Source organism: Passer montanus, unplaced genomic scaffold (assembly GCF_014805655.1).
Source record: "Passer montanus isolate IOZ18808 unplaced genomic scaffold, ASM1480565v1 scaffold1, whole genome shotgun sequence".
Taxonomy (NCBI): domain Eukaryota; kingdom Metazoa; phylum Chordata; class Aves; order Passeriformes; family Passeridae; genus Passer; species Passer montanus.
In genome coordinates this window covers 23,848,296-23,863,784 of record NW_024356504.1, presented here as the reverse complement: position 1 = coordinate 23,863,784, position 15,489 = coordinate 23,848,296, and the positions used below count along the sequence as shown (strand labels likewise).

The 15,489-nt window shown below is 37.2% G+C and overlaps 1 protein-coding gene across 4 annotated transcripts in view; it reads left to right on the top strand.

The window, feature by feature from the left end:
* Positions 1-15,489, top strand: part of LRP1B (LDL receptor related protein 1B) — a 626,536-nt gene that overhangs the window by 389,830 nt on the left and 221,217 nt on the right. For all 4 annotated transcript variants that reach the window (XM_039700520.1, XM_039700493.1, XM_039700511.1 and 1 more), the window contains 4 exons: positions 4,863-5,085; positions 7,928-8,099; positions 10,537-10,680; positions 12,493-12,729. In XM_039700520.1, the coding sequence (XP_039556454.1) occupies positions 4,863-5,085; positions 7,928-8,099; positions 10,537-10,680; positions 12,493-12,729 (776 nt within the window). The remainder of the gene's footprint in view (positions 1-4,862; positions 5,086-7,927; positions 8,100-10,536; positions 10,681-12,492; positions 12,730-15,489) is intronic.

The following is a 15,489-nucleotide window of genomic DNA, read 5'->3' as shown; positions in this document are numbered from 1 at the left end:
AACTGAAATGCCCAAATCCAGTGGTATTTCAGTTCCTCCTCTGGGGAAAAATTTCCCTTTGCCCCAAACCTGAGAATTGTTTTCAATGTGTGTGTGTGTGTGTTCTAGCAAACTGTGTTCTTGAAGTTCCTAAAATCTGTCTGGGACACTGAGGGCCATGGATCATTTATTACCCAAAAATGGGCCAAATCTGAGCATGGCCAATTTCTTTTGCTTTAGATGTGGATGAAAAAGAAAACTGCTGAACCCAGAAACCAACCTAAACATCATCAGAGCTAAAAATGCCCCTGGACCATGCTATAAAGCTTATTATTAATTAAATGGGATGGAAACTCACATTAATTTTTTTTTAATGCAGTGGAAATCAGGCACAGGACTGTGTGGCAGTCCCCTTCTGAGAATCCAGTCACTGGATCACCTCACAGCACAGGCTGTAGGAGAACCCCAGGGGTGTTTTCACACTATCCTTTTAATTAGCTGTTTTGATCACCTCCTCTGAAGAAGGTTCCTTGTTCACCACAGTCCCCACAATTTTAGTTATCTTATTTGTCCTACAGTAAATCTGATGGTGCCACTCAATGCCAATGCTGCTCTCATTATGCTTCAAACCAATTAAATTACACAGCATTTCTTTTCATTCCAATTCAAACTTTTTCCCCACATCATAGTCTTGCTCCCAAATTGGTAAAAAGCCTCTTAACTTTTTGTGACTTGTTCATTTTGCTAAGATCAACTGAATATCTTTAGTTGCCTTCTATCTTGAAAATGACCCTGTCAGTGTAATTTCTGAAAATTAAACTCTGTCCTTTCTACTCATAGCTGCTGTTGACGTGTGCTAGGAGTTATTTTACTGTATTCTAGTTAGGTCTTGTTTATAGCAGTAACTTTGCCTCTTTTTCTATATATACTTTACTAATTTGCTTCCTATAATATTTAATTGGTTTTTTGTCAAAGAGATCCAGAATTGTGTATTTTTGCCCCGCAAACTCTGATTGTTCTGTACAGTGTTTAGCATCTTAGGTGCATTAGAAATTAGGAGTTTTCAGTCATGCAAGTGCCCAAATGTAGCTTTGCAAAGGAAAACAATTCTTTCTCAGATAATTAAATAGGTGGATTATGAAGGAGGTGACGGAAAGCCTGGAAAACAAAAGGAAGTGAGGAGAGAGAAAGTTCTGCGCAAAATCAGTGGTGATAAGGGGTTTGGCTGCTGAGCTAAGGCAGAAACTATCCTACAGATGTCTCTGTAAGGAAAGAACAACAGCTCTTTTGAGGCACTCCTTACATCTTTTTGAGACTTGAAGGAAAGATGAATGTGAGAGCAGGGACTGGGAAGTTCTCTGCCACTTTTGTCTCATGATAGCATTCGTTTCCTCTAGAATTAGTTCTATTTGGTAACATTTATTGCTCTTTTTAGTCAGTGGGTTGGTCAGGGAGGATTATTTTAAAAGGCTGGAGAGTTGTCATTGCTCAGATGTGGATGGAATAGTCCCTGTGTATTTATTCCTAGCTGGAAAAGCTCCAGCCATAACTTTTAAAGACTCAGTTGTTAGACTGAGGAGGGTGCACGTAGTAGAGGGAAGGGTGAGTTTCTATCAGCAGTGTAACAGAGCTGTAAAAATAGCAAATGTCATCCAGGGGTGGCTGAGTCCCCAGCTGGTGCAGGGAGGTTGCTGGGCTGTTGTGCAGACCCCGGTGAACTCGGTCTGGAGCAGCAAACCCAGTGCTGGCCATGCTTGTTCAATCACTGACCTAAAATTGGAATAACTGCACAGGAGGGCAACAGAAAGGGCCTGTCTTATGAGAGGAGGAATTCTGCCTTGCCTTGCTTATCTCTAGCTGCTAGGCAGAGGGAAAGAATTTGATTTCCATCTAGAAATAGCCCTGGAGAGGAGCACAGGTGAAAATAGCTGTTTAAGCCAAATAAGCTGCTGCAGAAATCAGTCTGTGTAATTCAGCCTGGAAGATATCACCATCAGTTATAAGATGTAGATTCCTAACTGCTAGGAGCACAATGAAACCATTCTGGAAGAGTCAAAACAACTGAATACTTTTGAGTTTAAATGCCTGCAAAGCTCCAGGACTCGATGAAGAAGACTCCCCTGTTGTTTAATTAGAGGCAGAATTCAGAATTTCCACATGTGAAGTCTACACTTTTCAAAAGATAACCTACCTTAATAAAATTCAGTTTAGTGCCAACATTTTTGCTGTTGCAGCAGCCTCAATTAGCAATCAATTAGCCTCACTGGCAGTCTCAGGAAATGAATGGGCTCAGCTCTCTGTCAGCCCCAGTGCCCTGAGCTGGGCTCTGCAGGGACATGCACTGGTCAGTTTTCCTCCCAAAACTGCTCTGTGAATGGATAAAACATTTCATTGCCCTCTGGTGAAAGTGGAGAGGCAAACCCAGCACCATTTGTGAGCACAAAAATAAGCCTAGAGCTGAAATAAATACTGTACAGTGCATCCTTTAGATCTCCCAAGGCAGAGGCAATACAATGTAATTGTGGGTCAACTTCTTGTGTTAGAAATGCAATTCCAGTTTCAACCTCACTCTAAAATCTGAATTAGTCTTTTAATACAGAATTGAGTTTCAAGATTGAACAGTAAAGCATTTAATTTTCTTAATTTAATTTTCAGAGCACTTTGATCATGCAACAGCATTTAGGAAACTACTTTCTTGTTCTGTCTTTTACCTCTTCCTTTAATTATAAAGTTTCATTTTTGTCAGTCCCAAGGAGAAGAATAATGATTTTTAGAGTAAAAAGAGTGTAATTTACACATGAAGTCATGATAACTTGTACAAATGATGTTATTATAAAACAGATATTGAGAAAAAAAAGAGAAATGACCCCCTATTCCACAAAGATGGAGCAACCTCTTAAATTCTTAAATATTCTTAATTCTTTGATATTCCTGACTGGATCTTTTTGTTATTGACATACAAATATTTTATTTCTTGTCTGATCTGAAAAGATAATCTCATTGTAAAAGTTATTAACTTTTATTTTAATCTTTAGAAATGTTAAATTATTAATTAAACCAAACACTATGCAGTAGAGTCAGTCTGAAGTCAAACTTCAGGTGTTTGTAACTGCTGTGTGTCTGGATGTGTATTTACATAAATGTGTGTTTATATGTTTTTCTATATGAGTGTCTGATCACAGCAAAGCCAGTTGGTTCCATAATTCCAAAATGAGCTTTATTTGAATTATTGAATCTTGAGGTACAAAGTTCCATTAAAAAACATAAATCAAATCCCCAGAATTACAGATTTTATCCTGGAGTACATGTAACATTTTAACAACTTATTTTAAATCTATATAGGTGTTGGCATTGTTAGTTCTGATGATATGAATACATACATAAATAAGTGTATATACTGCTAGATACTCACTTTTTTTTTCCCTTCTGTTTTCATTCCAAATTAATTTTCCTTTTCATGATTTTTACTTTGCAAAATTTTTACTTTACTTTTTCTGTGCTATGGACATTTTGATTTATATAGACCTGGATGTTAAGTGTGTGTTTTAAAATATTTTCTTAGAGTACAGCTGAGATTAAGAATGACAATGAAGGGCAGGACAGGAATTCAGAATTATTGTGATAAATAGAAATCTCTGTCAGGAATGAAGTTGTCCCTCAGGAATGTTATAGGTAAAGTTTATTCTGCCTTATGGTCTGGTGATGGACTACATGACCTTTCAAAGTCTCCTCCAGCCCTATTTTATGATTCTAAGATCAATTCATTTTGGCATTTGACAGCTCCTGCACATAGACTATAGATGATTCTAATGCCTTTACTTTTTTAAAAAGTTGTTGTGTTGATTTTTTTTCTATTTTATTTGTAATATTTGCACTTGAAACACTTTAAAATATATTCTTATTTATTTGAAGAATAAAAATAAAGGATATGGGTTTCATTCTGCTGTTCAGCAAATAGCCTAAAACTGGATTTTTATGAGAAGTTACAAGGCTATAAATTACTGATCTGTCACATAAAGATATCTGAAGTTTTATATGCTGTTGATCCAAAGTTATTCCCATTAGTGGTAATAACTAGGAGATAATTCACTTCATTTGGGTGATGAAATCCTGGTTCTCAAAATGGCTTTGGTAACATTCAGCCTGGAATCAGATTATTCTTTACAGCCTGTTAAAGTCATGGCAAGGTGGTCTTCAGCCTGCAAGTGCAATTTGTTCTCACAAATAGGTAATCCTGTTAAAATATTGTCAGGTTAATCAGAATTGATTTGCTAAACCCAGTGAATGCTAATCAAGCATTGGGTTAGGGAGCTTTAGCAGCAATTTTAAGTCTTTGATATTTTCCCATTATTCCTGCATGGAATGACTCACTGGATTTGTGGAAGCATTTTGAAGCCTGAACACCTTTCCAAGGCTGGAGACAAATGTACTACAGACTGAAGCAACTCCTCCTGAAGTGAATGTTAAAACCACTGACAGTGGGGATCCCTGTATTTGGTATAGTTTATGTGCAATAACTGTTCTCCAGACAACCTGAGTGCTTTGTGCTTTTGTCACTGGTATCTGTAACTATCCTACCACTTTTTACAAATAATTGTTAGAAATGAATTTAAGACTGTAATTTTGGAGTGTTATGTGGTGCATCTGTTTAGTAAGAAAAATGCATTTAGAACTTCTGTGCTTTACGTTTGAAAGATAATTCTGTGTAATTGTTAACTTGTTAGAAGGTATGGTGAATTTTAAAAAATAATTATGTGCTTATATGGTGTATATAGGAAATTGAAATGACAAAGAATTAAAACTCCCTTTTTTCAGAGCCAGCAGGAGCTTTGCACTCTGCTCACACCCTTTAAAACTTACAACATCTTATTTTCTTTCAACAGCAAGCTTTTCTTTACAGACTATGGGAATGCTGCCAAGGTGGAGAGATGTGACATGGATGGAATGAACAGGACGTGGATAGTAGACTCGAAAATTGAACAGCCAACTGCTCTGGCACTAGACCTCATCAATAAATATGTGTACTGGCTTGACATATATCTGGAGAGTGTAGAAGTTGTTGACTACCAGGGGAGAAGGAGGCAAACAATAACCAAAGGCAGACAAGTAGGTATTTATTTGCAAATCAATAAAAAGTAATAATATAAATGAATGAATGCACATAATGCTAGCAGCTACAGGAATTTAATAATTTTTTTACCTTTTTGGTTCAGATGTGTTAGAATTTAGAAGATTCATCTACATGCTTTGGTTTATCTGCAATTTAGCAATTTTGCAACCTATCAATATTTCCATGCAGTGTCTCATTAACAATGCACCCTGTAAGTCACCATTGTTAAAGACTTCAGGAGGGAAAATCTGGGGTGGAAAGGTGCAGGGAGATAAATCATTAATGACAAGATGTCCTTACCCACTCAGGAAGGAGAGACTAACAGGCACAATAATGTGAAATAGAATAGCAAAAGCTCTTCACCCATTCAGACTAATCTGGACACCCTTAAATCTTATTTTTGTTGGTGGCAATGATGTTTTTTACAGCTGATCCTGATGTTCAGAGTCATAAATACAAACTCTGAGCCTGTGAGTCTTAGAGCAGGAGCATTTCAGTCCATTAACCTGGAGAGTGGAAGAATTCTCTGGCACTTGTGAATCTTATGTAAATCCAGGGAAAATCAGCAAAGACCAAACTGTTCTGGTCACTACCTGGACTGCCAGGTGTGAGGACCAAGTTTGCATATATTTCTGCCTGAGGTTAAACAGGGAATGTAAAAATGTGCAAGTAGAATAAACATTTTACCTGTTCTTCTGTCATTCGTTGCTTCCAAGTAATCAGTGTTTAGCAAGATGCAACTGGTGAGACTGTTAACTAAAAATAGGCAGAAAATGTGACAAAAAGGAGTCTAAGTGGTGGCTTAGCAAACACCTTCCTATTTTTGCCAATCTCTTCAGTCTTTAACCAGTTCTGGAGCAAGAGGTCTTGAAAACTTTTGGGTTTTTTGTTTTTGTTTTTTTTTTTTTTTTTAAGTACCATTTTGGACTAGACACTTAAAAAGCTAAAATCATTTTCAGAAGCCATTAAAAAAAAACCAAAACCTTTACAGGCTTCTAACTGAGCTGTACTTGTGTCATAGGAGAGATGCTTGTTCTTCCCCTTCTTGCTGAAATTTAGGTGCAAAAGTGGATACTTTATCAAGTTCAGAGGGATTCTTCTCAAGATTAGCTAAGAAATGAGATCTCTGTTTTTTGATATGGGTGAAGGGTATGAAGAAGTTTGGCCTCTCCCTGTTGTCACAAATGGTACTGATTGCCTTTCCACTCAAATGAAGAATTGGTAATTTCAGTATGTTTGTGCTGCATATGCTATGACCTAGAATGACTGTTTCTCAAAATCACTCCTCATTAGTCCAAGGAAACATCAGACCATGAAAATGTTCCCAAGAATTTTTAGGGAGTAAAGTTTATTGTGTAAGTAGAAATGCATCAAAGATGTGCTTTCCAAACAAAACCAGATTCTGTGATTAACTGCCTGGGTGGCTTTAAAAGGACAAGCCAGTAATGTTTTCACTCTTGTACAGGGTTGCTAAAAAGCTTCATGAGATGTAGAAAACCCAACAAATTAAAAAATAAATATGTATTATTGGATCATTATAAAAAACATTGTAGGATGAGCCACATAGCTTTAATAGTTTTAATGAAGAAAATCTCTCATGGGAGTTAAATGATAAAGATTTAAACTGAGTGCAAATGGAAATAGGGAAGAAAGGATTGTAATTCAGGGGAGAATTCCACAGTTTGCTGCAGATGTGGCTTTATTTTCAAGGCTGTTTTCTTTTCCATCTTACTGTAATTGCATTGAATTTCTATTGGGTCTTAATCAAACCCTTCCAATGATGTCATTAATTGTTGCTTTTCCTGGGTGAAGGCAGAATACAATGGTAAGACTTGGCCAATTGTGGTGTAATTTCCAGAATGACTGAAATAATTGATGCACAACAGGGTTTTTTGTTTGGGTTGGGTTTTGGTGATGTATGTCTGAATTTGGGAGTGAATGAGATAAGTAAATACTTTGTGGTGAACAATTGATGGTTAAAGTAATAAGATATTCAGCCTATGAATATCTGAATGTTTGCCAACAAAATTATCTTTAATTTGTTCAGTTTTCAGAATTGTCAGTGAGATATTTTACATTTTCTAAATCTATAAATCAAGCACAGCCTCTAAATTATTGACACTTTGTGTTTGATCTATAATTGTCTTACTACCCGCTATTAAATAATTTTAATCAATGTGCCCGGACACATCAGAGATTTTCACAATTTCAGAATTTACTTTTTGACAAACAAGCAGAACCAAGTGGCCACCACCACATTCAGAGGCACCAAAACAAAAGGAACACAGCAAAGCTGACAGAATTTGTTTATTATTCATAAAATATTTTCTCAATAAAATATTCAGCAGGTATATCTTGCACTATTTGCCCTCATTTGATCATAAAATAATTTTTAAAAGTGGATCAATTACACCTATGGGCTGTGTCTTAAATTTCTAATTTTGCTATATTTATTAGTTAATAATAGTTAATTTATCTTAGTTACTATTAGTTAAGGATCATTAGTTAATACTAATGCAGCTGTTGCACTTCAAGAATGTAGAAGAGTTTAATTTAATAAAAAGAGAAACTGGGGAATTTGTAGACTAAAGGAATTTAGATTGCTAAATTATTTGAATTTTCTACCTTTCGTGTACAAAGCTTTTCTAATTATAAATTTCAGACTACAAGAATGTGAACTATACTTTTAGTGTAATATGTGTTTATTATTTACAAGTACTCAGAAAGGCTTTTGTGCAGTTTATCACATACAATCCACAGTAGTGTTTGGCATTTACAACTCACCTAAATGCCTAAAATATTGAGCTAAAACAATGATACCATTTTATTCTTTTCCAGATTAGGCATCTCTGTGGTTTGGCAGTGTTCGAAAACTATTTATATACAATTAATTCAGACACCCTGAGCATTTTACGAATACACAGATACAATGGTACTGATGTTCAGGCTCTTGCTAGGCTGGATGATGCTAAAGAGATCCGTGTGTTCCAGAAGAGAACTCAAGCAGCAGGTAAGATCAAATTTCCTGTCTCTAGAAAGCACAAAACCAGATAGTGTTTGTGCAGTCAAAAAGGTCCTACCAGAAAAAAGCATCTGAAGACGGAATGAAAATTTGTCCTTGTGGCAGAGCTTTCTCTTCCTTGAGTTTTGTGTGGTTGTTCTACTTTTCCCACGTCTCTAAGCTCCAAATCAACACTTTCAGAGAATTCAGTCTGGAGAGCTGCTCAAGAGCCCTGCTCTGCACATTGTGGCACTCAGCACTCTGAGAATTTAACACCTTCAGGATTGTTGGAGGTCCAGTGTTGTCCACATGCTTTGGGTCTCAGACCTCAGAGATTCCTGATATCTCTGGGCCTGCTTTTCAGACAGACCCACCCCTCAGGTGAGCTCCTGTCTTTGGGGCTGCCAAAAAGGCACAGGAGTGTGGGCAGCTGAGCTGCCAGCACAGCCCTGGTGAGAGAGGGAGATGCTGACAGGGTGTCCTTGCTTTGTGCGAATATCAGTTTTGCCATCAGTGAAAGAAATCTTCATTTTCATCTGGAATGAAAAAACTCTTTTTTATCTCAGATTTTTTTTGGTAAAACAGCAATTTCACATCCCTTCTGTATGCAGAACATTAGTGGGAGTTCTGGGAACTTTTGCAAATGTAGCAAGATCCAAAATGTTTACTGTGATGCTTTATGGGAATGTTTTTGGCATGACTGATAACAATAAATCGTTGCCATGACTGCTTGGACAGAAAAGCCAACACATCAATTCTCAATGTCGATGTTTCTAAACAGAATGGCTGCATCTGAAGAAGTTTGTGAAGTGGGAACAAACTCTAAATTGATGTAGAGTGGGTGAACTAATTTTCACCCTGGAGCTGAGGACATTGATTTGCAGATGTCAATGTCTGAAGGAGGCTGCAAAGTCTCTTTCTTTGCTATAATCATCCCTCTCATACTCCTGAGGGAGTCGGAGAGGTTGAGTAGAGGAGAGACATGAGCACAGTGTAATCTTTTATTACATCCTGTGATTACTCCACTAGTCCTTTTGTTTTGAATGGACATGTTTGTTGCTTGTCAAGATTCTCTGTAACAGCTGTCTCAGCTTGGTGGAGTTGCTGTATTACCTTTAACCTTATCGACCCTAAGCCACTTGATTGCTTTATTTTAAAAGAAACAAACCTGAAAAGCTTGAGGTAACGTAGGAAGAACAGAACATTTTTTGAACTAGACTACTCTTTTTTGGTTTCAGCCAGCTTAGAAAATAAATGTAAGATAGCCTGATAGATTTTGTTTCCTCAGTATATTGCCTTAAACAGCTAAAAAAAAATTAAAAATTAGGCTGCTAATATAGAACCATGCATTTGGAAATGTGAAATCAAGGATAAGGAATTCTTTGACTTCAGCTGGTTTTATATCCCAGCTGTACAAATCTGCACCCCATCCCAGGAAGTGTTCAAGGCCAGGTTGGATGGGGCTTGGAACATCCTGTGGGAGGTGTCATTACCAATGGCAGGGGTTTGGAATAAGATGGGCTCTAAGGCCCCTTCCAACCCAAACCATTCTGGGATTCTATAAATATGGAAGAATTCTACAAGGCTTGTTCTGTTCCTTAGTTTCAGCACATGTGTCTGCCCAGAAAGGTGCTGCCCAATGGAGTAGAAGGAATACCAGACTGTGTGGGCATGGGATGCACTCTGTCCTCAGAAAACCCCATCCAAGCACATGAACCAAAGCAGCAAATGGAAAAGGGGAGAAGTGTCAGCTCCCCCAGGGAAGCACTGCCCAGCAAATGCTGTGCAGGAGCTCATTCACAAAGGGGTGATTGCACAAAGCCACGGGCACGGCACCATAGCCCTGGGCATTATTGGCCTGGCTTGGATGCCATTGTTAAAAAACACCTTCCTTAGAAGTTATATATTGTATTTGCAGGGATCCCTGACGCAGGCAGAAATGATGAATCTGACTCCATGTTCTCAGAAGATTAATTTATTACTTTATAACACTATTTTATATTAAAGAATACTATACTACTAAATAATACAGAAAGGATACTTAGTGAATGCTAAAAAGATGATAATGAAAACTTGTGACTCTCTCCAGAGTCTCAACACAGCTTGGCACTGATTGGCCAAAGAGTGAAAACAACTCACAGCAGAATCCAATAGAACAATCACCTGTGGGTAAATAACCTCCAAACACATTGCACATGAGCAAAATGGAGAAGAAACAAATGAGATAGGAACTGTTTTCCTTTTCTCTGAGGCTTCTCAGTTTCCCAGGAGAAAAACCCTGGGTGAAGGGATTTTTCCATAGAATGTGAACGCCACAGTTATATTCTGGGGAAAGATTTCTTGTGACAAAAACCCCCTTTTTTTTATATTTTCCCTCCTAACCTCTCTCCATGCTGATGCAATTGCCTGGCTGTCAATGATCTGAGCTGTTTTCCCCTCGCCACAGTCAGAAGCCACGCGTGTGAGTTGGATCCGTCTGGAATGCCGGGGGGCTGCTCCCACCTCTGCCTGCTCAGCAGCAGCCACAAAGCACGGACCTGTCGCTGCAGGACTGGCTTCATCCTGGGGAGTGACGGCAGGTCATGCAAAAGTATGTCACTGGGATCAGTCTGCCAGCCAGGAATCGTCTGGGGGTGGTTCTGGGTGTTCTCTAGCAGATCACATGGGCTGCTTTGGGGTAAAGTTGGATTCAAGTTAAATGTGTGGGACAGTATTTTTTGTTTAAATTCAAATGTTTATTAATTCTTATCTATATTATAGTCTCATAAACTGTGAATTTTACAATACTCTAATAAATTAAAAATAGATTTATATTTTTAATAACATTTTTAAAGATAAACTATCTAAGTAAAAAATAATACTTAAATTATTTTTACTTTTAACCTAATAAATAACTACTTATAACCTATCATATAGACTTTTAAAATTTATTTACAATTATTAATGGTAATTTTATTATAATTTAATTGCAATATATTAATTACAATACTACTTGAACTCATTAAAAAAGGTGAGGAAAATATTACTTCTATCCTAAAACTTCTATCTTATTTTATATATATATTACTATATTCTAAAGCCTTAAACTCTAAGTTTTCAACTATATATTACACACTTCTAATGGGTACCTGATGCTTTGTTCACATGCTTCTTTCATTCCCTTTACGTTATTTGATTTGGATCAGTTCACAGGAGTGACAGGTTAAACCTGGAATGCTCAAAGAATACTAAAATTATCACAAGCTGTACATTAATCACTCTTTATTTATATGCCATGGCTTTTCACAGCACACAGGTACTGCTACAATTTCCACCCATACAATCAACTTAGAGCACAAAAGCAGAACATTCATGTGACCAAGTCAAGGTTTTTCTCAGAATACTTTGTGAAAACAAATGTGATTTGTGCAGCTGTGGTTATACCTCAGGTTACACGTACACAATCTCTTGGTCACCTGCAGCCAACAGGAGTTTTGGGGAATGCCTGGGTTTTGCCTGTTTTTTCAATCAAAGGGTGTTGATTTAGTTCAGGTAAAAGACATGCAGTTAGATACTCTGATGGATGCTGGTAGATGGATTTATGTGACCTCAGTCAAACCTGATGCAGTTTTCACTGACAATTCCACCAAAAAAGCCTGAGAGCCAGCAGGAAAAATATGTAGAGAATTCCAAGAAGTATATTGATAGCATTAAGGCTCTAAGGATAAATATCTTTAAGGAAAGAAAATAACTTTGCTAAGCTTCAGTTGTTGGTAGTCAGCTTAATTATTTAAATTGTAAAAATCTTAGAAATATGAAATTGTGATATCTGTCTTTTCTACCACAGCTAGAAAGAACAGAGTATGTTGGGGTTTTTTATTCCTTTCAGTCTTAAAGAAATTTAATCTTTTTTGTTGTTTGATTCTGAGAAACTTTAGGTGGAAAAAAGCATTCTGTATATGCTGGCATTCATGGTGTATTTAGATTTTAAGATTACTTCAGTTGTGGTCTACATTACCTTGATGGATCCTAATGAATTGTAAAATTAAATGTCTACAGAGCTATATATGTCCACTTCACAGCAGATGCAAAGTTATTCTGTGATCAATAACTGCTTTTTCAGTGCGAACTTTTACACAAAAAAAATAATTAGATGTAAACAGTTCACTCAAGTAACTTGTGTTTTGAATAAGGTAATGTAATTAGCTACTTTTTTTCTCTTTTTTTTGGTTTGTTTGTTTTTTGGCTTTTTTTTGGGTTTTTTAATCTAGATACCTTCAGAATATATGGAAGTTTAATTTTCAGTATTGAATAAGGCTCCTGCTCCCCACTAATTATGCCAGTTAATTAAACAGGGACATTATGCACTGTGAAGAAGATTAGGCAGCATCAATTGTTTATGTTTGTAATCTTTCTTTTGCAGGACCAAAGAATGAATTGTTTCTTTTTTATGGGAAGGGACGACCGGGAATAATCCGGGGAATGGACCTGAATACCAAAATATCTGATGAGTACATGATCCCCATCGAGAACCTGGTCAATCCTCGTGCTCTGGACTTCCACGCTGAAACCAATTACATTTACTTTGCTGATACCACCAGTTTCCTGATTGGACGGCAGAAAATTGATGGCACAGAGAGAGAAACAATCCTCAAAGATGGTGGGTGATGCTCAGTGGTGGTGGCATTCAGACATGCTCACTACTTAGAAGCTGAACTGACATTTGCAGATAATTTAAAGGTTTTTTGGATCTCCCATAGAAAACAGACACAAATTTGACCTTGAAAAGAATTGGAGATACTTTTTTACAGCTTCCCGTTTTTTCTTTTTTTTTTTTCCTGAGGGCAGAAGTATAAAGTTTGGTTAAGTCACTCTGTTGTGAATTCTTACTGTGTCTATTTAAGCTCACTACTGGTCATTAATTCCTATTTCTCCACTGTGTCCTTCCAGTAGCTGGATATTTGTTGAGCCATCCCAAATCCTTGCAGACTTTACAAAACTTCTTCTCTCCAGCCTGCATCACACTGTGGATTCTGGAGCTTATTCAAGTAGTTTGGCAGAATGAGACTGTCTGTAGTGCTTGAAAACTCATTAGGAAAAAAGCATTGTCTTTCCTGATGCATTTTCCATTGTGAATGTGGAAGCAACAGTTAGACCTAAACATTTATTAGAACCTTAATTAAGATGCTTGTAGCATTTATTATAGCAATAAGGGAAAATGCCAGCAAGTCTTTAGTTTCCACATCTCCCACTACACTGAATCTCCCTGGTCTAGAATCATATCTCATCGCACCAAATGTTGTTGTAGTGAAAAAAACATCCAGTTTGTCAATTGATATTTTGTTTTCCTTTATGGACCCTTCTCTGAAATACTGCTTCAGCAGGAGGTAGCAACTGTCTCAGCTGCAATTCATTCTACAGTAATTATTTTCTGGTCCTCAGTCTAAGAAACATAAGTATTTATCTTAGCCTTCAGAGAGAGCTTAATATCTTTACTTGTGAATGGAAGCTCAGGACAGTGAAAGTAACTAAAATACCATTGTTTTAGCAGGAGAATGTTCATTGCCTGTCATTCATAAGCATGTTTTAATGCACACTTCTGAGGAGCCATCTCCTCTGTGCAGTGATATGATGCTCTTTTAGTGTAAGGTCTCTCCTCAGAGTCTGCACGAAGATCCCTTCAGCAGCAGTTGCAAGGAATAGTGACAGGCTCTTTACCCTGCTCTGGTGAATGGTTAATAAAGGGCATTTGTCTCAGAAAATAACAAATACTCAGCTGTCAGTCTGGTAATTCTTCATTTCACTGCCAGCACAGGAATAGATAATGTACATCTCACATCTTCCACTGCTGGATTTCCTTTCATAACTGTGCATTTCATTTGACGGGGAAGTAGTTCAAATGTGGAGTAGAGGAAGGAGCAGGAAATATGTAAATTAAAACATTATAAAGGAACAGCAAGGAGCATCCTGGCTGAAAGGTGTCAGACAGGTTGTGGTCAGACAGGTTGGGTTCAAACAGTTCAAAAATTAATAAACTTTGCATGCCAAACCAGAAAATTTGTGGTATTCCTGTAAATAATGTTTAAGTGCAGTGTCTCCTCTTTATAAGTACAACATTTATAAGTACAACAACATAAGTACAAAAAATATTAATGCAATACTGAAAGAGCTGTGGATTATCTGATGATTTTTTATTGGTGATTCTACTATTTACAAAGACCAAAAATATGTCACTGTCATTCTCCCCTTCCTTCTTCCCCAGGAGCTTATGTTGTTAGTTCTAACCTGGTGTAGTTTCATAACTTTAAAGTATATTTAAAGAACACTTGTTAATGTATTTTTCATGATTTAAAAATTTAATATGGCCTCCAGCCATAACACCTCAGTTTTTATTCTTGTCAACTCTCACGAACTCAGCAGGGACAGATTAAATCATTCCTTGGTGGAAGGCTACTACAGAAAATCAGGTGTGTCAGGAGGTGGTTTAATATTTGCTCTGAGCAGCATGCTGCTAAGGGCTTCTAGCTGTGGTAGGTGCCACTTCTCAGATTAGAAGTTGCCTTTTTTTTGTGACTATCAGGTTTTTTTGAGAATGTATACACTTGTTCAGACAGTATTGCTGCTCAGATAATTACAGTTTGCCTACATAAGAGCCTGATCCTACAGCTGTTCACTGGGAATTGAGATCACTGAGCACCTCACACTGCTGGAGTTTGATTTCCCATATAGTTTCAGCTGTGATTTCTGTTTCTTCACTTTGGGAAGCAAACTGCTGGGTAGTGTTGATAACAATTTGACAGCCCCCAGCACAGCCTAGCTTAGAGCTGGTGGCACAGCTGCAGCAGTACTGTACTTCCACCAGCAACAAGAATTATAATTAACCTTTCAAACTTGCATGTAAAATCAGTCTTTTACATTAAAAATTGGAAAAAAAACCACAATTTTCATGTCTGTGATTTTAAAAACCACAGACATTTTTAAATGGATCTAAATACTGCTCAGTGAATGTAACAGGAACACAAGCTCAGGATTTTTTTTACTTGTCTTTCTACCCCTGTTTTTCTGGGGTGGGGGGGAGTTGCTGTAACCCTAAAATTCTTATAACATTTACTTGTAAATATTAGTCAAGGTGGTCAACTTGTTGCTTAAACAAGGACCAAGTAAGTCTGTAGAGCTCTTTGGAAGCTGTTTAGATGGTTGGTATATAGAAGAACTATTTTCCCACCAGGTTTTATGTTAATCTGGCATTTGAAGCACTATTTATTACACATGGCATTGGTGAGCTTGGCCATTCTGTACCAAATTAGATGTTGTGCCTGTTCTCTGTTTCATACTGAACAGCAGTGTGGCAAACTGCTGCCTCAAGAACTGTTTTTAAAAACCTCCTTTTTACATTCAACGTATCTGGAGCTCTCATATT